The sequence below is a fragment of the Balaenoptera physalus genome, assembly GCF_965194825.1.
Source record: "Balaenoptera physalus genome assembly, chromosome: 9".
Taxonomy (NCBI): domain Eukaryota; kingdom Metazoa; phylum Chordata; class Mammalia; order Artiodactyla; family Balaenopteridae; genus Balaenoptera; species Balaenoptera physalus.
In genome coordinates this window covers 42,844,588-42,869,494 of record NC_138888.1, presented here as the reverse complement: position 1 = coordinate 42,869,494, position 24,907 = coordinate 42,844,588, and the positions used below count along the sequence as shown (strand labels likewise).

The following is a 24,907-nucleotide window of genomic DNA, read 5'->3' as shown; positions in this document are numbered from 1 at the left end:
ATAATGCATCAATATTGGCTGGTCACTTATAAGAAATGTATCACACTAATGGAAGACGTTAACAATAGGAAAAATTGTGTGCGGCAGTGGAATGAGAGTGGATATATTTTCAGTGCAATTTTTCTGTAAACCTAAAGTTTCTCTAAAAACAAAATCTATTAAAAGAGAAATTCAAGTTGAGTAAAATGTTTAACACAAAAGTGTAAATCACTAGTTGTGAGATATTGGCAGATGTTTTGGAATAAGCAATCCCCCCTACGTCGCTTCATTCACATAAAATAGAGGCAAGCATTCCTCCTATCTATCAATAATGTGGCCTCCCTGAGTACCAGAGAGGGATTTTACTTCATTCTTTCTTAGTCAGATTCATTCTTTTTTTCTGATTCTGCCCCAGATTCATTGATGGGAAAATATTAGCATCGAATCATAAATCCTTACACATTTGGCCACACTTTCTGCACATAAAAGTTACTATCACTTTCATTCTGAACTCAAAAGCCAGATAAAAACACTTGCTATCACACCAAGCTTACCAATCCTTGGTGCCCTCATCAGTGTCAGTGTACTGTTCCACCACCCTTCATTCTCCACTACAGTGTTTACTCTAGGCACCTCCTCTAGCTCTGACTTTATGGTTATTGCTCTGTTTACTACTTGCCACTTTCCAACACGACTTAGAGCTACAGAGGGCAATTGTTGAAAGATACAAATACAATATAAGTATTTTTTTTTATCACAGATTCAAATAGTACACAAAGGTTATTTATGAAAAGGATTAACAAGATTACCCCACTTTACACACATTAGGAAACTGGACATTTTAATCTAGCTCAAAAGTTTTAAAACCCATATTCTTTCAAGCCAACCTTCCGTACATCTTCCTCTGGATTCTTAAATTAACTAACTTGAGTCTATTCTTGAAAATGCTCTCTTAGGAGAACTAGTAAGGGGTCTAAATGTTTAAAATATTAGAATTCTTAGATACTAGTCACATGGCTTACATTGCTACTTGAATTAAAAAGGAAATTAGTGCATTAAAATTATTCAACTCTTATAAACAGTTTAAAACAGTTATAAGAAATCTGTCAATACCATATCTAACAGCCCTCATTTAATTATTATTATCTAGCCGCTCCAATGCTAGATATAACTTCATTAATTTTAGCACTTTATTAATGATTCAAACACTTATGGAAGAAATAATAAGACTGACAATACTCCAATGAAAAATAGCTTATCTTTGTTTCTATAACAGAAATATCGATTGAGAAATTACTCAAAGCAAATATTTCAGAACCCGACTCTTATTTCCAGTGAAAAACATGTTTATTGAATAAGCACCAGGTGCAAGCCACTATGAGGCATAAAAGGATAAGGAAGATATGGTTAGGCATAATGCCACGTGAATTGAATTTTGAAAAGTAGAAATGGGAAGAAGTTCATTCTAAAGGAGAAAAAAGCATTAAGTTGACTAAGTAATTTGGTATTTTTTTAGCAGAGCTGAGTGTCCACTTTGATCAGTGTTTGTGACCAATATATTTTGACCAGACTAGTGAAAGGGAAAAACTTGAAAAATAGGATGAGAGAAAAAAAAAAACAACAAAAAAACCACAACATGAATGTCAAGTTAATGATTTCTTTAGACAATGGGAATCATTGAAGGTTTTGAGAGCCTGATTAGGACTGCCATTTTGAAGATTATTCAGAAGCAGATAGGCAGGATAGGTTAAAAGGGGAAGGAACTTAGTGAAGTAAATATATTATTGAAATAGTCTAGGAAGGAAGGAATTTTTGTGTAGTGATAGCAGTTCTTATAAGAACCAACTCTAGAATAACTGCACCCTACATCACTAGAGCAAGCAACTAGAAGAGATCAAAAGTAATAAAGGACAATATCCCTGGCAAACAATATTTTAACCAACAAGAGGGGATGATGGGGTACCCATTGTCAAACTGAATTTGTTTAAAAACTGGTGGTTAAAATGTCTTATAAAAACTCTTATAAAGATTTCTGCTTCCAATAAAGGCAAACTAAGAAATTCAGATGAACCCCCCACAGAGAACAACTAGAAAATGCTGGAAAAATAATCTACTTGAAGACATCAGAGAGCTAATGGTGCAGTAAAAAATATTACAGGATCAAGATCCAGTACAAGAAAGAAACAAAAAGGGGCTATTTTTCCTTTTGGGATATCTGCCATTTCTGGAAGAGATAGCTCAGAGGCAGAGAAGCTGGACAGAGCTTCCCTTATACTTAAGGACCCAGGACATGGGTCAGCAAAATTTTGCAAATAATAAATAATTTTTGCTTTGAGGGTCATATAATCTCTAACAACTATTCAGTTCTGCCATTTTAGCACAAAAGTAGCCTTAGGCAATAGATAAATGAATGGGCATTACTGTATTCCAATAAAACTTTATTTACAAAAACCAAGTGGTAGGTTAGATTTGGCCTGTAGGTCATTGCTCACCTAATCTCTGGACTAGGAGGTAAAAATTGGAATCCATAGCTCTCTTAGGAAGGGAAGCCCTGGCAAGTGCCCTTGACTTTGGGTTGGGATTCTGCTAGGTGAGCCAGATGTAGAGGGGCTCTCCCAAGGGCTCAAACTCTTGTTCTAAATCAACTGAAGCCCTGAGTTGACTAGGGTGATTAGTGCCCCTAGCCCTACCAGAAGCAAATTTAAATCCTATCTGGAGTAATATAACATTATCTAGAGCCTCAAATATTTTCATATAAAATATTCAGCTCTCAATAAAAATATGATCAGGTATTTGAGGAAAAAAGACTTTATTTTAAAAATGAAGTGAAACAACAGACAGTAGAAACAATCCAACTGGGGATACAGATAATGGGCTTTAAAATATTTATGCTTAATAAGCTCAAGAAATTAATGACAAAATTGATAATGTTGACAGAAAACTGAAAATTCTAAGGAAGAACCAAATCGAAATTTTAGAACTGAAAAACACAACACCTGATATTGAGAATGCAATGGTTGGATTTCACAGATAACTAGATATAGCAAAAAGGAGAAATAGTAAATTAGAAGATATATCAGAAGAGAATATTCAGAATGAAGGAAAGAGGAACAAAAGAGTAAAGAACATAAGACACATAGTGGATAAAAGAGAAGAAACACATAACTGGAGGTACAGATGTGGGGAAAAAAAAGAGAGAAAGCAGGACAAAAATGATATGCAAAAGAATATGGCTGAGAATTTTCTGAAACTCATGAAAGACATCAATTCACAGATTCAAAGGGCCCTATCAAACCTAAGCAGGGAAAATATAAACAAAAGCACTCCTAGGTGCATCACAGTAAATTTAACTAAAAAACAAAGATGGGGTCACAACAAAATATAGTCAACTTAATTCACCAGCATATTAAAAGCATTATACATCATGACTAAGTGGGATTTGTTCCTGGAAGGCAAGAACGGTTCAACATACAAAAATCAATGTAATACACTATATTAACAGAACAAAGGAAAAACCCCATGTGACCATTTGAACCAATGCAGAAAAATCATTTGACAAAATTCAACACCCTTTCATGATAAAAACCTTCAACAAACTATGAATAGAAGGAAACTGCCTCAACATAATAAAGGCCAAAAAGTAAATATTTCTTTTATTGTTTTATACAGTGTTTTTTGTATCCCAGCTTTTTGTTCACAGTTCCTTCTTACTTCTCTATCCTCCTTTCTGAATTTAATGTTTCTTCCTGAAATTTACCCTCTGGTAATTCTTTTATTAAGGTCTATTGATTTGAAACTCTTTCCAAATTTTGTTTTTATGAAAAATGTCTTTGCTTTGGTCTTACCTGTGAATAATTTATATGATTCTATGATGACAGCTATTTTGTTTCAGTCTTTGGAAGATATTCTACTGTCTTCTGTGTTTTGTTATTGTTTATGAGAATTCTGCTGGTCTAATTGCTTCTTTGAAGTTATTCTACCTTTTATTCTCTACCTCTTTTAAAAAATCTTTCTTTTAAATTTAAGATTCTGAGTTTTTCTACAATGTGTCCAGGTAGAATTTCTTTTTCATTATTCTGGTTTCAGTTTAATTGAATTTCATGACTCTCTAAATTCATGTTTTTCTCTGTCCTTAAAAATTCACCAATCCTGTTAAATAAATATGATCTCTTTAAATATTTCCTATTCCCCCTTTTCTCAAATCTCTCCTTTTGAAAACTCCAATTAAAATTTTTATTAGACTGTCTCATTATATCCTTTGTGTTTCTAAACCTTCTTATCTGGGTGACTTCTTCTTGACTATCTTCATGAATTCTTTTTTGTACCTAATATGTTACTTATTTGCTCCATTTAATTTTAAAATTTAAATTTTAAATTTAATTATATTTTTCACTTCGAAAAATTCTATTTTTCTCCCAAAGTTCCTTGTTTATTTTTTTAGTGTAAAACTTTTAATTGAATTATACATACATATAGAAAAGTGTGTAAATTATAAGGGTACAACTTGATGAATTTTCATAAGGTGAAAACATCTGTGTAAACATCACCCAGATCAATATGTAAATGGAACATGGCCAGAACCCCAGAAGTTCCTTTGTGCCTCTTCTAGTCACCATCTGTTACATAACTTCTGCATAGTTTTAAATTTTATATAAGTTTAATTACATAGTAATTTCTATATTATAATATACATCTGATAATTTCATTATCTGACACATTTAGGGCCTAACTCTGTTATTTGTTGGTTTGCGGACTTTATTTTTTCCTTCTGTTTTAAAATTTTAGATTTTGAGCTGATGTTCACAGGGACAAATCCATGGGACTTCCGTGAGGACTCAGTTCAAAATGCTTCCCTCCAGGGAAGATATGTTTTGTTTTGTCCAGGATTCCAAAGAGCTGCTAACCCAGAACTCCTAAAGTCAACTTCTAGCCTTAGGATTTTTTGGCTCGCAAATGTAGCATAAATTCAAACCTCATTCCACATGAAGGTAGCGTTATGGTTGCAAATTCTCAAGGGGACATTTTTTTATCCCCCTCAGCTGAGTCCTTGAAAACTAAATTTCCTTTTACTAGAGGGTATATTTTCCTCCATTTCTTCCTTTCATTGAATATGTGATCTTTTGGAGATCCTGGCTTTATGTAAAGGTCTTACTTAGTTCCAACCCTCTACTTTATATGGACCAAGGCCTTGCCATCTGTCCTTCATTTGACAATTAATGTTAAAGGGGATCATTTAGCACAACCGCATGATCTAATTCAGCATCACTAATAATGTTACAAACCATTATCATAAACTTCCAAATGCGATGAATGAGAAACACACATTACTCATGTAGCATATTCGCCAAAAATGTTTACCGTAAATCTAATCATCAGAAAGAATCAGACATCCAGATTTTGGCACATTCTATAAGACATTAACAAATAATGATGCTATAAAGATTCAGAAATTCTCAGAAAAAAAACAACATTTTTTTTTTCTTTTGAGAAGTTGAATCAGGAGTCTTACATGTCTTTTCTTGAGTGAAGCAAATACCAGAATCATTTATGATATAGTTTTAAAGCTGACTTTGGAGGCTCCAATTTAATTTTTTTTTTTAAGCTCAAGTATCTGACATCTGTTTTACAGTAGTTTGGGCCTCAATTAGATGGAACAAAAGAAATGGAAACGAAGTACCCAAGACAAATGTGAAAGAATCAAAGAAGACAGAACCTGTAAGATTTGACAACTGATTCATTTATGAGATAGTATGGAAAGTAGAACAGTCCCCCAAAGATGACTACATCATAATCCTTGGGACTTCTGAATATATTTGATTACATGGCAAAGAGGAACTGAGATTGCTAATCAGCCAACCTTAAAATAGGGAGAATATCACATTATCTGGATGGGCCCAATGTGATTACAGGGAGTTCTTAAAAGGGAAAGAGGGAAGCAGACAAGAACCAAAGAGGTGGCAATGTGAGAGGGATTAGGGTCGGCATTGCTGGCTTTGAAGAGAGAATGGGGCCACGAGTCAAGGAATGTGTTAAACTCCAGAAGCTGGAAAGAGCAAGGAAACAGATCCTCTCTTAGAGCCTCCAGAAAGAAAACACAGTCCTGTCAACACCTTTTGAATTCAGTAAGACCCATTTTGGACTTCTGATCTCTAGAATTGTAAGGTAACAAATTGTGTTGTTATAAACTAATACAAATGGGGATGTAGGGGAAAGAAAGAGCCAGAAAGGATTCCTGGAATGAAGGTGCAATGCACAGAATTGGAGAAGCCTAATGAGGAAGCAGGTTTGGGAAAGAGGAGGAGTTTAATTTTGAGCACAAAACTGAGACAGGAGGAACTCTAGTGAGTGGTTCAGTCAAGCTTTGGAGCCTAAGAGGCCTGGTTCTTACAAGCTATTCCAACTTGGTCAAGATAGTAAACCTCTCTGTGCCTCAATCTTTTCACCTGAAATAGGAATAATAATAGCACCTACTTCATAGACGATTATGCAGAGGAATAAATGGGATAATTTATGCAAGGCTCTTGTACTTGGTTTATGCTCAAATGTTGGTTGATGATAATGATGATGATGATATAGAAAACACTTTCTGTGTATTGTTTTTAGTCATCACAGGCCACTACACAACTTTAACTGCTTGGTTTATGACCAGATAGTGTAGGAATAAAAAATGTAAATTAAACTACCTTGCTTCCTTGTTTAGAAGGGATGCCAGCTGTACTATTTCTCTTTCAATGATTATTCTCCAGATTTGTGCATATATATATATATATATATATATACACATATATATATATGGATGAAACTGCATTCATTGTTCAAGTTGACATTTTGTTCCTCTTCTAAGACCTTGGATTTGCCCTTACAAAACCTACACGGCTGGCCTAAACCCCGATGAGATTGCTCTGCTCCAGGAACACTGGGGTTGGGAAATAACTGTGTCCAATCCTGTAGCCTGCAGGGCAGGCTTTCTGCCTCAGAAGGGCAGAAAGAAGACAGTCACAGGAGAGATTAGCAAGAGGTCCAAGAGATGGAGGAAAATGGAACTTGTCTAAGTAGCGTTTATTATCACTTTACCTGTCCCATTAAAAGCACCACACCCTTCTAGGATGAATTATGCTTTAAAGATCACTTCTTTTCTTCTTGGAAATCGTTCTTCCTTCCTGGGGCTAAGGCCAGGTATTTGCACATCTCTGGAGGTTAGTATTTCCTACTTGCTCATTAAACACAAAGTTTAATAAGACAGTGTGCCTGCTCTAAAAGAGCTCAAAGTCTGGTGAGTGACCAGCACCCAAACAAGGGTATAAAAAATTTGTTTCAAGAAGGGTAAAACCAAGCGTTTCACATCAAGTGTGGAGACTCATGGAACACAGGTGGCAGCATAACAAAGGGAAATGCTCCAGAGGGAAGTGTAAACAAAAGTGCCTCTGGTAGAAAGGAGGTCTGTTTTCCAACTCTGATGCTCCATTGCCTTGTGGTCTATTAAATTTTACTCCATTTTCCTAAAGGATTGACATATAAGCGACAATCAATTAAAACCCGAGGTCGTGAAACAATGCTGTTTTTCAACTCTAGGCCGAGAATTCTTACTGACAGATGCCTGTGCTATTTCCAGTTTTTGATTATTATGAATAAAACTGCTGTGAACATTCATTTACAAGTCTCTTTTTAGATGAATGTTTATATTTATCTCAAGTAAACACCTAGAGTGGAATTTCCAGGTCACAGGGTAGGTGTACGTTTAATTAAAACTTCTATTATAAGGGAATCAATAGAGATCGTGAAGCAAGACTGTGTTTAAGTAAAAACGGGTTGGCTAAAATGGAAAGTTTTTGTGTGTGTGTGTGTGTGATTGCACCGAATTCGTCAGGGACAGCAGTTTTATTTAAACATTGAAGAAATCTTTTATCCCAATTTCAGTCCTCAAACTGGAATCTCCTCTAAATCAAGGAGACCATCGTAACTGACATGATGTTAGAGTGCTATTCATTTGTAAACGGTTTGCTCTACTGGATCCACACGCTGCCATTTTGCACCATCACTAACAGCATATTCTACCCCTCGTTTTAACTGAGTCCTCTGCATTTCTACATAGAATGACTCTGGTTGGTTGGGAAAGCTGGCATATAAAGAGAAGCTCAAAGTACTGGCAAAATCACTGGGATGTACCCCGTAAGTCCTCTGCTGACTCAATCAAAACACTTTTTTTAAAACCAGATCAAAATAATCGTATCTTTCATTATAAAGGAGAAACCTCTTCATTAATCACCTTGGAAATACTCTAGGATTTTATCCATTCTGTTTTTATTTCCAAGTCATTTGCTTGCAACCTAAGGGGTCTGTAATGCCTGATTCTTTTTCCTGTTAACTGAATTAGATGCCTCATTTAAAACTCTTGATAGCAATGCCAAGTTAGCTGGACTAGAAACAGATGCTGCTAATCTAAATATTAACCAGCTAGAGACATGAAGGCACATATGACTTAGAACAAGGACCCAGGGTGCCATCAAAGCTGAGATGTCAAGGCCTCTGCAGAGTAACCTTTTAACAAGGTCTTATTTGTATATGTTTCAGTGAAGGTTTTAATATCTCTGATTAGAAGGGAGAAAATAAAAAAGATATAACTTGCCAGCCCAAGCTTTCAGCAATATAAAAAACTGAAATCTGATTTGCCTGTTGGAAAAGTAGAAAGAAGACTTGATTCAAATAAGTATTTTAGAAATTCAAAGTACAGACACAGTGCTATGAGCTGAAATGCATAGACATGCCCTTGTAGTTACAGCACCTGCCTTCAGAAAATCTCAGTGCCCTTCAGGGGAAGGCCCTGAGAAAAAGCTTTACGATGACTGAAGAGAAACTGTAAGACAGACCTAGAAGGCAGAAGTGTCCCCGACCTAGTAAGATTTTCTCTTGCGTATTTAAAGAAAACTTTAAAAAGTCAAGTCAGCATATTCTTACTGAGAATTCAGAGAGTCTGAAATTTCAAATACATTTTTATATTAACATTAGGCACTTGGTAGACATAAATCTTTTATAAAAAAATTTATTTCTCTGTTAATACAAATTCCGACATCAACAAACAATAGTCCAGTGGAAAAATACTTAGCCATTAACATTGAAAACTTTTTTTATTTAATAAATAGAACTTTGGCATTCAAAATTCTAGCTGTAAACCCTATTAAAAAGCAAAAACAAAAAAACAACCCCTTTACAAAAAAAGAGGCAAGGATGATAGATCAGAAGGCGTAAGCCAACCAGTGGCTTCACATTCTTTTTACAATAACTGTATTTCAATTAAGTCATGACCGTTGTATTTACACATGAGGTATTCTGGGTGGTTCAAAAACTGAACCTAGTTTACAAAAACCACCAGTCATAGTGACTGATTATACACTCTGCTGTGCTTTTAATGTAACCACCTAGCACCTTACTACTTCTTGTCATCACACCAATGTGATGCTGAATTTTATGTTTACATATTTAAATAACTATTTATACATATATGTACACATATACACACAAATGACTATACTCCAAAGGAGTTTCCTGCTCACTAAACAGGGAAAAGGCTGGGCTCCAAAGACATATATCTGATACCTCCCCTCATGTTTACTAAGGTATCTACCTAGTAACGAAAAACTGCTCCTTGCTTTAAAAAAAAGGAAAAAAAAATCCTAATCAAGTCTATTTACAGAAGAACAAGGTGCAATAATCATCAACATTCTTACAGCTCATGTAAAATAGAAATGAATGCTTACTGCAGGCAAAAAGGCACAAGAGGTTCTCTCTGTATGCAGCTGTAGTAGTGTTGTTAATGACTTATTGATTTGAAACTACATTCTTTATATACTCAATACTTCTTTTAAATAAGAAAAAATCCAAATATCCAAAACCTTTCCCTCTTCATGATTAAATGTAGAACATTATCATGCAGCAATTTCCACCATGACATTTTGGGGTGAAGCTAGAAATTTTATGTTTTGTGAACACTGGAAAAAAAACTGTCAAAAATGGAAACAAAATGAATTAACTTTGGCTCTGAGAGCTCTAGCTACTGGCAGTTTCAAATGACACAGTCTGAGTGAGCATGGTTATGAGAATTGCTTATTTCTGTAATTACATATCTACAGTGATAGAAAGCTGCATAAGAGAATGCCAATAACCCAAACTGAAGATGTGCCTGAGCTGAACTGTGTGATGTAAAAATATAGTCCAAGTTCTCAGCTACTGTATCATTCAATAAACTATTAGTGATACTGAAAGAACATTTTCCCAATAAAGCAGTTCCTTTAAAAATGCCCTCTAAGAGAATCCTATTAGTAAGTCTTGAACTATGACAGAATTAATTTATAAACTCATTAGTGAGTCAGAAATGTACAATATCCATTTTAGCAATACTTTCCGGCTCTTGAGATTGTCTCTAACAGGCTACTGGAAGAAGTCTAATTCAGTTTAATAAATTGTCATGACCAAAAAACAAATTTCACTAAAATAAAATACTGTTAACATTAAATACTGAATCCTATTTCAAATACAAAAAGTGGTCACACTTATTATTATTATTTTTTAATTCAGGCATGGCTTACCTAGTCAATACTTAAGCAAAATTTCAAATAGATTTACTTTAAAACTTAGGTTAATTTTCACCTCAGACATACAATCACTGCAATAACTTCCAAGAATATCCTAGTTCAAACTAGGACAAGATGCTATAGTGTTTCTATTTGCCCATCATACCTAGCCTAACAGTAAAATCTTTGTTTTTAATGAGATACTGATATTCTTACTATTCTAACACAAAAGGTTGTCTTGGGAAAGGGGAATTTTCTGAAAAATAAAAATCAAAATTAAATACTGACAAATTAGACTACTACTAGTTTTATTTCCCCCCAAATTCCCTCCAAGTCTGTCTACTAATTATCTAGGCCCCTTTACAAAACCCAGACTCCAAGAGATTACATTCTATACTTCAAGGTTATACTTACACTATCACATCTTAAATCCCCTTTTTATGTGGAGTATACATTTTGGGAACTGAAATACATCAGCAGTAGTTAGTTAGTTTTCTACTAGGTTAAATTTGTTTTAACCTCAAGATATGTGAACTAAGTCAAATTCTGTAAGTTTTAAAAAGCTAACTTATTTTTTAAAAATATAAATTACTTAATCCCAACTAAGCCGGAAAACAAAGTATCTACAGTGATCAAAACAAACGATCAAAAGTTTGTTTAACCATAAAACCCCCAAACATATAAATTTAAGAACCTAGTGACCCAAATCAGTGATTATTTGCCCATTATCACTATCATTTTAGGGTACCTTTACTTTCAAAATTATGAAGACTGGGGGTGTGGGGGAGGGGATTCTATTCAAAGAGGTTGTAAAAGTGTTGTGTGCTACACTTGTGGCTTATCTATTTCAGATGCTATTACCTACTTTACTGTAAAGGGCCATTTTTACAGATCTTAATTTTTATAAGGCAGAATTCTTTGCATCAGATTTTTGGTACAAATTTACTACTCCCTGATTGTCTTCAAACCACCATCATTCAAAAACAAAAGAACACATGAGAAAGCCAAATTCTTGCTAGTGACTAAGTCCTTCCTTATTAGGTTAGGGACCTTGGGATGCAGAATCACTACAATGCACTGATTTCTTAGTGCCCAGATCCTAAAGACTTAAAAGGGCAGGGAGGACTCAGGCACTGAACGGAAGGAAAGTCTGACGTCCTTACAATGTATTATAACTGATTGTTGAAATATAACTATAAAATAACTATTGAGAGCTGTATATAAGCCAATTTCTGAACTGAATGTCTTCCTGGGTAGTTTCCTTGAAGGCCTTATCCCAAATATGTTTTCACTGCTGAAAACATTTAGGAATGTATTTTTCTAGGAGCAGCCTTTATACCAGTATATAAGCCCGGCAAGAAAACAGACATGTGATCTGCTCTTGCCTCAAACAATATTCTCCTGCTTGATTAACATCCCTCATTCCTTCTACCTGTTATTTAGTCTTGACCTAAATGAGACCTGGGGTTGCATCAAGAGATAAATCAAAACAACTTGTAAAGGACAATGATTGCCATAACTAAGTACACTAAAAAGAACGTACATTTAAATGCTCTGAAGGCAATGAAATATATAGTCCTTCCAAAATACCAATTAAAACAGGGAAATACTCATTTGGAAGTTTAAATGATTATATGTCTACAAAAAAGTCAGTTGCATTTCATAGTGATAGCCTGTACCCCAGAAGAAGAACTAACCTGGCCAAATTTGTATTCTATGAAGAACCCTGTTTTTAATGTACTTTACCTAACAAAAGGAATTGCAATATCACCTGGGTTTAGATTTTGTTTTATGCTAGTGATAATTCAGATATAAAGACTACAGGTTGATTTTTTTCTTAAAGTAGTTTCAACTTTAAAACAGATACAAAACTGTTAAAATGTAAACATTTGAGATTTGGATAAATAAGCTATTGTTCCAGAGTCACTTTGTTAATCTTTCTTTTACAATAATGATCTGAGGCCTTAGGTTTGCATTAATTATATATGGCTTTGTTTACATTGATATATATATATAGATAGATAGATAGATATAGATAGATATAATATATAAACAAAAAGTTGTAAATAGTAAGGGACATGTTAAAATTAGTTCAGATTATGTTAAATTGCCTTGTAATACATACATTACAATGCTAACAGGAAAACCATCACATCAATATTTCACATCTCTTAGGCAATTCACAAGCACTCTGGAAAAACAGCTGACCTATCTACAGTACTAAAATCAACCCAACCCTACAACCTCACCATCTCAGCACAGGGATTGTTCAAACACAGATGGTTTCGCCTGCTGTACTACTTTTTGAACACTTGCCTGCTGTGGGAACTCTTGTTCAGCCAGCCCTTGAAAACCCCAAGTACAACACAAGCTTCTCCATGAAAAAAAAAGCAGCACAAGAATACAGTGTGTGCCTTTCTTAGAAGCTTTGCTTTGATCCTAGAAATCTTTATAATTTTGTGAACACACACACACACACACACACACACACACAAACTATAGGATTAAAAGAAATCCTATCCCTTTATCTGAAGGGCACTCTTCACAGCTTGGTCCTACAATCAGTAGTTTGAGAATACAGAAATTTTTTTCTTATACATTTTATCATATTTTTCAAATGGTAATTTAATTTTTTTGCCTGATTAGATAAGCCCCTTTGATACTTCCTCACATTCCAATTCCTCCCCAACAGAACAAATCCACAGAAAAAAAAACCTATGTGCAAGTCGTATGTCACTTGCAAGTTTCTATCATGGCTCCTGAAAAGAAATGTGAAGAACCTAGCACAGCAGCATGTAACAACGGGTCGTTATTGCTGTGGGACCAACACTGGTCACTGGGTTACACAGTTGTCTCCCATGTCCTGAGCATAGCGGTCTGATATCGTGGTCCGTAATTCATCTATGTCCCTCCGTAACTGGCATACATCTGACAGTTTTTTAGTGAGTGTTTCTGGGCTGTGGTCATTCTCAGTCTCTTCAGCTGAACAGTTCATTGCTGTGGAAATAAAACATGGAGAAAATCTCACATTTTTTGGGAACAAAGTCATTTTAGGATTTTCAACTTATTATCATTGTAAGTATAATGCTGTATACTGAATACAAGTCAGGCTCAGGTTCAAATTATGCATCACTCAATAGTAAATGCATCTTATCTACTTGGTCCTTTTAAAATTTTGCTAACTAAAATGCATTAAATTCATACAGTGATACACACAAATTCAACAGGTTTAATGGATGACAATATTCCAAAAGTAAAAAGGAACATGCTCTAACAGCTCTCTTCAAACTCAGAGACAAAAATCTGAAAATCACTGTGTGGTGAGGGGCATTATCTTATATTTTTATAGATTGCAAAGTATTAACAATCGAGAGTGTGTGTGTGTGTGTGTGTGTGTGTGTGTGTGTGTGTGTGTTGGGACCTTATGATTCTAAACAACTGAATCAGGCTGATAGCTAGTTGCCCAATGGCTGAATCACTGAGGGTAAGGCCCTGAGTTAGCTAGCTTTTAATTAATTGGAGGCATAAGAGTCAGGTAACTTGTTATTTTAACAAACATTAATTGAACTGTTTTACTGTTCATGATTCATGATCTGGGCACTATGCTGAGTGCTGAGGTCAGCAAAATAATGCATAAAGTGGCTTATTCTTAATGATTTACATACAATTTCATAAACAAGTAAATTCAGTCAGGTACCACAGGTGACCTACCACTACACAAAGGCTACATTAGCACAAAGAAGAGAAAAAAAAGGCCTAACTGGAGAGGGGACAGGTTCACTGAATGGGACAAGGAAGCAGAATGAACAAAGGTGTACAGAAGCAGAAAACAAAACAGTCTGACAGAAATTGAGAAACATCAAGAAAACCAGCTCTAAAATGGCAGAGCACAAATTATGAGAGGGGAGGTCCAAGAAACAAGGCTGGAGAGGCAGGTGGGAGCCACCTTTATCTCTATTCTCAGGGAGGGTATTAGGAAATCAGAATCACAGGTTAGACAGATGGCTCTGGCAGCAATGTAAAGAGGGACTGGGGTGGGGCGGGCACCAGGCTTGGCAGAGAAACCAGTCCAGACGAAGGACTACGAAAGCTTGAATTAAGGCAACAGTGCAGTGGCGATGTGGCAGCAGGAATAAACGTCACAAGTAGGAAGGGACTCATAGACATGAAGAAGTTCGATTATCAATCAGCTTGGAAAGGGGCCAGGGACTGGACACGGGGCACAGATGGGGGAACGAGTAGGGTGGAGGATAAAATCTGGGTTGGGGTGATAGGTGGATAGTGGTTCTACTCATTGAGAGGAGGAACAGGTTTGGGGTAGGGAGGAAAGAAAAGTAGGTTCTGTTTCAAATACATTGAGTCTGCGATACCTATGAAACTGCTGGTTCTAATGTACAGGTGAGTACAATCAGGAGCCCAAAAGGGACATTCTAGGCAGGGTGAGAGATGAATGTCTGTATGGGTCAAAGGTGTAGAGAAAACAGCAAACAAGTGGATATGTACAAGATTACTCAGAGAAAGTAAATAGAAACAAAAGACCAACAAGAAAAGTTTCCTGGGCGACCGCCAGTATTTAAGTGGTGGAGAATTTCACAGATTGAGGCTGAGCAGTCATAAAGGTAGAAGCAGAACCTAGAGAATGATGTCATGGAAACCATGGTAGCCCAGACTTAAGAAGGGAGGGGTGAACAGTATCAACAGATAACTGATGGAGTGATGAGATAAGGGTTCAAAACACCTCCATTGTTTTTGAGAAATCAGCTGGCTGGTCAAATTTGCACAATGCCAGCCTATAAGGTAAGGGTTCCGGGGTTAGACTTTGAAGACTGGAAGGGCTGTACACTGTGCGGGGGAGGTGCTGAGTCTCCCTTCTGTTCACATTAGGAGCATGCTCTTATCCTGGTACTGAAAAAGTAATAAATGCTACACAGGACAGTGCAGATGTAGAAGGTTACAAAGTAACTGAAGGGGTGACCAGCTCTAAAATGGTGGAGAAAACCAGTCTTTTGTGTGTGAGCTTTTATTTCTTGCTCCAAGAGATCACTGCTAACTAAACACCCCATGTTCACCTGGCAAACCTCTCCTCCTTTAAGATTCAAGCCAAACACCAGCTACTCCATGGAGCCTTCACAGCCCTTCCCAAGTAGATTTAGTTGCTTTATTCCCTTGTGCTCCCACTGCCCTCTGATCACATTTCAATTACAGTACGTACCACAATGCTGTAATATTTTGGTTAATGTGTGAGCAAGGGCTGTATTCAACTTATCTGCATTATCAGCACTTTAGTGCTTGGACCATAGAAGGCATTTGATAAACGTTTACTGAGTGAGTGAATATACTTAAACATTAAAGTGTTTTTTAAAAAGAAACAACCCAATCAAAAAATGGGCAGAAGACCTAAACAGACAATTCTCCAAAGAAGACATACAGATGGACAACAGGCACAGGAAAAGATGCTCAACGTCGCTAATTACCAGAGAAATGCAAATCAAAACTACAATGAAGTACCACCACACCAGTCAGAATGGCCATCATCAAAAAATCTACAAACAATAAAAGCTGGAGAGGGTGTGGAGAAAAGGGAACCCTCTTGCACTGTTGGTGGGAATGTAAATTGGTACAGCCACTATGGAGAAACAGTATGGAGGTTCCTCAAAAAACCAAAAATAGAGCTGCCATAAAAAGAATGAAATAATGCCACTTGCGGCAACATGGATGGACCTAGAGATTATCATACTATGCGAAGTAAGTCAGAACGAGAAAGACAAATACCATATGATATCTCTTATATGTGGAATCCAAAATACGACACAAATGAACGTATCTATGAAACAGAAACAGACTCACAGACATAGAAGACAGACCTTTCATTACCAGAGAGGAAAGGGGAAGGAGGATAAACTAGGAGTCTGGGATTAGCAGATACAAACTACTATATATAAAATAAACAGCAAGGTCTTCCTGGGACCTATATCCAATGTCTTATAATAAGCTATAATGAAAAAGAATAAATATTTTATATGTATAACTGAATTGCTTTTCTGTACACCAGAAACTAAAACACAACACTGTAAATCAACTATACTTCAATTTTTTTAAAAAAGTGTTTTTTACATACCCGCACTCATATATGTGTTCTCACATTTATGAAGTGGAGGGGAAAATTCTGCTGACATCTCTGAGTACAGTTACATGTTTCATTTAACAAGTGAGATACTTCGATCAGGAGTATTATTTGGTTTGCCAAAATAACTACTATGAGGCAAGACAGTAGAATCTTTTTGATGAAACTGGAAACAAAACTAGTCTCCACTCAGTCACATATTAACCATATTATTAGGGAACTACTCAATACAAACATGTTGGTAGATAAACACTACGGTCTTACTCCCCTCATATCTCCTTACTGAAGTCCATTTCCTCCATATTTAAAAGAGACCAACATGTCAATATTATAATAATTTAGAGCCATGTAAGTTGAGTGTTCCAGCAAAATTAGCACAGACAGGAAGAGACACTAGGATATTCTTGTGGCGGTTCTCACCATTATGTGTTCAGGAAGGCAGAACTGAGGCAGAATGGGTGGGTGTCACATTGGAAGGGACAAAGCCAGCAGGTGTGCATCACAAAGGCAACAGATCTATGGGCCATGAAAACTGGCTCATGTGACAGCATTGGCACTTACATTAAACAGCTGCCATAGAACATACATAAGAAAGCTTATGAGTACCTGCTCTCAAATATTTTGCCAGTGGACTGATGGCTGGGTCATTAATTTAATACAACTGCCACATGAAAGCAAAGAGAATCATTACTTTTAGAAGAGTAATCAGGAAATCACAGCTAACTACCATTCCAGTCACATAGTAACAGAATCAGCAGAGGAAACATCCCCTGGCAGGTGGATTTATAGGCATTCTTCCGAGTGGCAGTCCATATCAGCTATGACCCTGCTCATTTCTACAAGCATAATGAGGCAAGTTCTAGCAATGAAGAAGGAACAGGTATTCAGACCCACAGACTGATTCAGAAATATACAAATCTAAGTAGGAAAGGAGATAAAAACAAATAGGGAAAAGGCAGTCAGAAGAAAAACAAATAGGGAAAAGGCAGTCAGAAGTTCCGGATTCATGGAGACATGTTTCTAATTGTTAAGCAATACAATACAGTAAGAACAAGTCATTAGCCACTTACATCTGATTCCCAGTAATAATGAAAGATTAGGCTCTTTGCCCTGAGCACGCTGATTAAGAATACTACACAATGCTTTCAAGTCAAACAAACAATAGGACATTTCCTTGAACAGCTGATCAATCACACTCAAATCAAATAGTGGCCTTTTGGAAAGAACGGTCTGCGGCCTGGATTGGTCTGCTTCCTGGCCCTGATCCAATAAAGAGCAGGTCTCTTCTGTTTGTCTTTGGTTCTGCAGTGGATAAAGAAAGCAAAAATCTGGTTGTTAGACAGAGGAAAGGTACTCAAAAGCCATAAAGGTTAACATTCCCCCATCCAATTCTATAAAGGAAACAGCGGAATCATATTACATGCACATTAACCAAATTTAACTGCATACATACAGCAGGAAAAATAAAAAGGGAGAGAAAAAGAATTTAAATAGTGGAAAGGGTGCCATCTGATGGCCTAGAGTAAACCTGAGAGAGGAAACATGAATTCAAACAGTCTCAGTTTCTAGGGGGTCTCTCACGGTCTCACATAAAAAGTACCTTGGTTGTGTATATATTTTGCTATGAGATGTATCCCAAGAACAAAAAGAACTGCAAAGAAAATTTAAACCTCATCCTACAGTTTTACTGTTAGTAGCAATAGTGATTTAGTTACTCTGAAACTGTTTTTTGTACACTGGGAAAAAAGTATATATGTTACTATGTTAATGTTGACAGGAACCAAACTTTTCAGTGTAAGAGAAAAAGAAATAAAAATATAAAATCAAAGGAAAAAAAACCCCAAACAACTCTGAATTGTTAAATTTGAATTGGGAGTATCAGTACAAACTCATGATTTATTATGCTCAGAAAAAGCTACACTCACCTCTTCCCCAAATTATCACCATTTACTCCTCATCCTGAAAACTGCTAATTAAAGGTAAGTTTAACTAGCTTTCCAGTTGGAACTGTATTTCAGAAAAGCCAAATAGCCTGGGTTGATGAGGAAAATACAATTTTTTATAGACGAATGCCAGCTAATAAATGTAAAGGGAATGATATAATTAGAAAAAATTACTGTTGTTTTAATCATCTAATGATTCAGACAATGATCACTGGTGTATGCTAAAACCATCAAGGGAAAGGGTGCTGGCAAACTGCACATTCACACACTTGCCTAAATATCAACAACCCCATTAACTGCTGACTGCAGAGGCTAAAATGCTACAATGGAAAGAATCAGTCTGTCACCACCTTAACCCAGTGAGATGGGTATTTGTGACACTTAAAGTGGGGTAAACAAACACGTATAATTTGATGATGTGAACAATACCTACAAAGTATTCGTGCCAAAAAATGTTTGCACTGAATCTAATATCTTTAGCTTTAACTTCTAGCTTACAAGAAATACAGGGGGTAGAGAACAAGATAAATGACACCATGCGGAAGCAATCACACGAATCTAGGTGTGACAAGTTTACAAGTTTGTAAGACAAAATGCCCAGTTTCTTCAGGGAGAAGAAAGAAACTTTAGCTTTATAAGACAAAATGAAACACAACACATGGTCCTTGTTTGAATGCTGGTTTCAACAGCCACTATAAAAAACACTTGGGGAGCAAGAGGGAGGGGATATGGGGACATATGTATACGTACAGCTGATTTACTTTGTTATACAGCAGAAACTAACACACCATTGTAAAGCAATTATACTCCAATAAAGATGTTAAAAAAAAAAAACATTTGGGGAAGAAGGGGGGAAATTTTCCTAAGACTAGGTATTATCAAACGTCAAGGAAAATTATTATTCTTATTGGGTGTGACAATGGTGAAATGGTTATATAGGAAACTGTCCCTAAGTTTTGGAGATGCATTCCTAAGTATTTAGAGGAAAATGTCATGATGACAACTCAAAAACTAAAATAAGCATTTTTTTGTATAACATGTCCTTAAATGCAAGCCAAGTATTTCATCTCATAATTAAATGAAGAAAGTATGACCAGTTCCAGTGATGAAGTGTCTACATTGCACCTTCCTTAAGGATTTTCAAGGGTAATTTTGTTTATATTTTATATTCAACTTGTGCATCATTTGATGACTTTAGGATCTAATCTCTATATACCATTTGACTTTGCTATAGTTAAGTTTGTGAAATTGTTTCTAAGACATTAGAAAAATAAAAGTTTGTCTTTTAGATTATAATTTTAGTAAGAAACCTAATGGATTTAATTAACTGGCACATCAAAATCAAGTCTTCAATTAAAAAATGATTTATGAATAGGTACAAAATAGGCATTTGCTTTAACTGAAATAGGTACTGAATCATCCTTGAAAGCTATCTGAATTTCTTTTACTCACATCAAGCAATGTTCTTAATCTCTGAAGGTTTCTTTCTTTCTTTTCCAGCTCTTCCATCATCTTCTGAGTAGTCAATTTTTCTTTAGAAAGTTTCCCTTGCATAGACTAGAATAAAGAGAATTGCAAGCAAAGCATGTTAATGCTTAAAGCAAAATGCAATCAGGTAGGTAACCAGGAATACTGGCTCTGAATACTTTAGATGTTCTGACCTCCCCAACCCCTTGGAAGATGATGCCTTCACTTCTTAATCAATCCATATTACTTCTAGAGTGGATAATTCCAAAGCAGGAGAGGAGGGAGGAAGGAGAAATATCATCTTTACCAAGAAAGTTTTTAATCTGGGTAAAACATGTTAAATCTAAAGTTGCTGTTTAACAACTATATTACAAACAGTTCTTATTTTATTGATTTTTGTTTATATATTGGGAGTGTATTAACAAATCTATACTTTAAAAAAACCCTTTTTCTTATGATTAATAAGGTACAAGATAATAAGATCATAAGACTGTCCCTGTTTTCTATCATTTGAAACAGCTAAACACCCTCTCTCAGTGTATAGTATTCCAAGCTGTGAATATGATGTTCAATTCAGGGCAAAGGTCTATTATGGGACTTAGATAAACTAATCTCTCAACTCCATTATAAAATTATAAATTATTCAGACATGATACTGTTGTGAGATAATCTTGAGTATACCAAAGCAGAATATAGGATATTTTAAGAGTGCTTGGGTCATTTCAGCTTACAAATCTGATTTTCAGCTACACACCAAAGAAGAACTTGCCATAAACCTTGTACTTATCAGTGATTTTTTTTTCTATCAACTTTTCCCCTTTTAAACCACAAGATCAATAAACATGACTAAAGAAGAAATTTCATTATTTTTTGCTTCAGGTCTATATTTAGTCTCAACTCTGAAAATACCTGAGAATGCTGATGACCTAAATAGCACACAATCTACTGTGAAGGTTTTTTTTTCTTCCCTCACATTATCTCTGGATGGAATAAGAGAGGATAGCTGTCACCATGGGTTGAGATAAGACTCTAAATATAAAACAGTTTTCTCAGTAACAGTATTCAACCTTGTTGCTTTTTAATTTCATTTGTCTGCTAAACTCTGTAAAAATACTATATTTAATTACTCAAAAGTTGGATACAGATGAATCAAGCTCTATAACAAGTACATTTTCTTCCAGGGAAAACTTGTTTTATATTCCACAAAGATGAATTCCATAGTACAAAGTCACATGGGCTATCTGAAAATATATATTTTTGGATATTGAACTTCCTTTGTAACTGAATCAAAACCCATTTGATTGAATGATATATTGGGATTTATTTACCTAGCTAAAAACTCATACTTACTGGCATGACAAGATTATTCAGCTAGAATCCAGAATTCATCCTAAATTTTCTTAAGATTTGTGACTGTTTATTTTATTAGAATTGTAGAAGAAAGGCACCACAAATAAACTACTCTAAATCTCATATTTTAACAGTGAAAACAGAACCCAAGAGAGGTATTTTCACAATGCTGTAATGTAATTCTTTAGAAGATTATAGTGGTTTTTATTTTTATCATGTTGAATGTGACTAATAAGTAGCTAATAAATCTGACTAATACGTTACTGTGTAAGACTAAATTTAAATCAGTGAAGAAAAAGGTAATCTCCATCAGAATAAACCAGAAATGTCTGGCAGTAGTGCTGTTTGTCATAAGAAGGAAAATTGAATTTGGGAAATACATTAAGCTTAACATGTTATGTTGGTTAGGTTCAAAGGCACTAATCAAGAAGCCCTTTAATAGAAGAAAGAGTTCACAGACACATTCTAGTAAGACCAAATGCTATACAACTTATAGGATAATACTAGGTGTGAGTGCTATAGCTGTCTGACAGTAACATTTCACCTAAAAGATTAATTACTTCTCTATCCCAAATTGTATGAAAAAGCACATGTTTAAAGTTTAAGAAAAAAGCAAGGTGAAGGGAATCTCTACTAAGCTTAGAATGGGATTACTGAAGTTAAAAACGAATTCATTTTTAAATGTCTACAATTTCTCTTTAAATTTCCTGTTTAATAATGATTTTTTAAAGTCTCAGTTACTAATCCACAGGTATTGATCACAATCATTCTTGCAGTTGAAAGTGGTTTTAAATTCATTTCTTATTTTGATGTAAATATCCAGAAACGCTAACCATTTTTTGGCGCACATGCAAATAGCTCCGATGAAGGAAGGCCAAATGTGCCTGACTCAGCGTGTTCTATGTACTCCACAAACCCAGTTTAGGAGGAAGTGTTTTGAAAGCCGCTGACGTTAGCAGTTCTACCATAGAAACACAGCAAGCAACCGACCCCACCCTGCCCTGCACGCCATACAAGAGTCCCACAAACACATTCCTTCCTACAATCATTCATTTAGCAGAAATTACAGCCAAGCACTACCTGTTCACTGGATGGTACACCAATGAACACAACAGTCAAAACACTTGGTCCTTGTGGAACTTGTACCAGGAGGGAAAAGACCAAAGAAAATAAACATAATAAATATGTAAGTTACGTAGCATCATACACTGGGACTTGCCTCGTGCTTTGGAGAATAAATCGGGCATGGTGAGGCAGGGGGATTAAAATCTCAAATGGGGTAGAATAAGGGCTCATGGAAAAAAGTGACAGCTGAGCAAAGTCTTGAAGGAGGTGAGAGACTGTGTCCCATAGGTATCTAGAGAGTATGTTTCAGTCAGTGCAAAGGCTCTGAGGCGGATGGTGTCTCTTCTGTTTGAGAAAAAGCAAGAGAGCCAGGATGACAGAAAAGAGTAAGAGATCAAGTCAGAGAAGGAAGGCGAGGTGGGGAATTGACTACATAAGCTCTTCTAAGCCAGTGTTACGAACTTTGATTTTTTTACTCAGGAAAAAATGAGGAACCTCTGAAGGGTACTATGAAGATATGATGTGATCTGATATTTGTTTAACAGCTCACTCAGGTTGCTGAGAAAACACTGTGGGCAAGCAAGGGTGGAAGCAGAAAGAAATAATCCAGATAAAGAATGAGGATGGCTTGAACCAGGGTGGCACAACAGTGGAGGTCGGGAGAAGGTGCCAGATGCTAGATATATTTTGAAGAAAACAGGATTTGCTCACAAAATGTTAGGCAGAAGAGAAGTCAAGAATAAGTCTTAAGGTTTCCAGACAGAGCAAACAGAAGGGCAGATCTGTCATTAATAGATATGGGAAATATGGAAGGTGTAGCAGGTTTATTATTTTTTGGCTTAGGGGAATAAGAAATTCAGTCTTGAACATGTTATGTCTAATACATCAAGTGATGACGTTGAGAAGGCAATTGGATATACAAATTGTAAGATCAGGGGAGCACTTTGAGCTGGAGATAAAAATTAGGGAGCAGTGAGCACACACATTATATTTAAAGCCGTAAGACTGGGTAAGATTACCAAGAGAAGTATAAATAGAGAATCCTAGGAAAGAAACAAACTCCTTTTTTGAAATATGACACTGTGCATGTGTGTGTATTTTAGCAGTATAACTGACCTACACTATGTTAATTGGAGGTACATGACATAGTGATCTGATATTTCTATACATGACAAAATGATCACCATGGTAAGTCTAGTTACCATCTGTCACCATACAAAGTTATTACAATATTATTGACTATATTCCCCCCACTGTACATTTCACTCCTGTGACTCATTTATTTTGTAACTGCAAGTTTGTACCTCTTAATCTTGCTCACTGGAATATGACACAATATTTTTGAAAGTAATTTACATGTCTTCAAAATAAACCTTAACATAAATACCACAAATGAAACTAAACTTATCCCTAGATTATAAACTGGAAAAGTTTCTAATAAGGTAATATGTCCAATTTTTATATACTAGTCTACTAACCTGCCTATACATTACAATAGGATTTATGCTACAGACCTTAAATTTATTGTGTCTAGTTAAATCAAACAACAAAAACAACCAAAAAAATCTTAAAAAGCAAGTTCCTCTGAATTCTTTTGATTGTCACTTTATTGAACATATTTCAATTATCTAGACACAAGGTATAAGTCAGTCACTTTAAGTTTATTGCTGAGAACAGTCGAAAGGCTTCATAGTAACTGTTATGATTTTATTAATACAAGCACACTATTTTTGCAATAGCATTTGTAACTATACATAAAAGGTAAGATAATAGTGCTACTGTCATAAGAAATAGCAATTAATAAAGAGCATACATACTTAACAAGATAATGGCATTTATAAATCATTAATAAGAAGAATATATTCTTTTAATAAAATTTAATATTTTTCTCTCAACATCTTTTTAAAAACTAGTTAAGAAAAGTTCATCTCCTACACGAGGCCATCCATTCGTTCAAGACTGGGCGAGACAGCTGTTCTATCTAATACATAGAAACCAACACAGAGAGTCAAGGAAAATGAATATGTTCCAAATTTAAGAATAAGATAAAACCAAAGAAAAAGACCTTAATAAAACAGAAAAGTGGTTTACCTGATAAACACTTCAAAATAATGGTCATAAAGATGCTCACCAAGGTAAGGCGAACAAAACAAGAACAAAGTGACAATTTCAACACAGACAGAAAAAGTATAAGATAGTACCAAATGGAAGTCACAGAGCTGAAGAATACAATAACTGAACTGAAAAATACAATAGGGGGTGTTTAATAGCAGACTAGATGAGGCAGAGCAAAGGATCAGTACATCTGAAGACAGGGCAGTGAAACTCAGCCAATCAGAGCAGTAAAAAGAAAAAAAGAATGAAGATAGTCTGAGGGACTTATGGGACAACATTAGGCAGACCAACATTCA

General features: G+C 35.6%; 1 protein-coding gene across 8 annotated transcripts in view; it reads right to left on the bottom strand.

The window, feature by feature from the left end:
- Positions 1-9,003: 9,003 nt before the first annotated feature.
- The window catches only part of CEP85L (centrosomal protein 85L), a 212,696-nt gene continuing 196,792 nt past the window's right edge, over positions 9,004-24,907 (bottom strand). For all 8 annotated transcript variants that reach the window (XM_082474597.1, XM_082474593.1, XM_082474598.1 and 5 more), the window contains 3 exons: positions 20,067-20,171; positions 17,742-17,973; positions 9,004-13,544 (listed from right to left, as the gene is read on the bottom strand). In XM_082474597.1, coding sequence (XP_082330723.1) covers positions 13,381-13,544; positions 17,742-17,973; positions 20,067-20,171 — 501 coding nt within the window. In that variant the 3' untranslated portion in view covers positions 9,004-13,380. The remainder of the gene's footprint in view (positions 13,545-17,741; positions 17,974-20,066; positions 20,172-24,907) is intronic.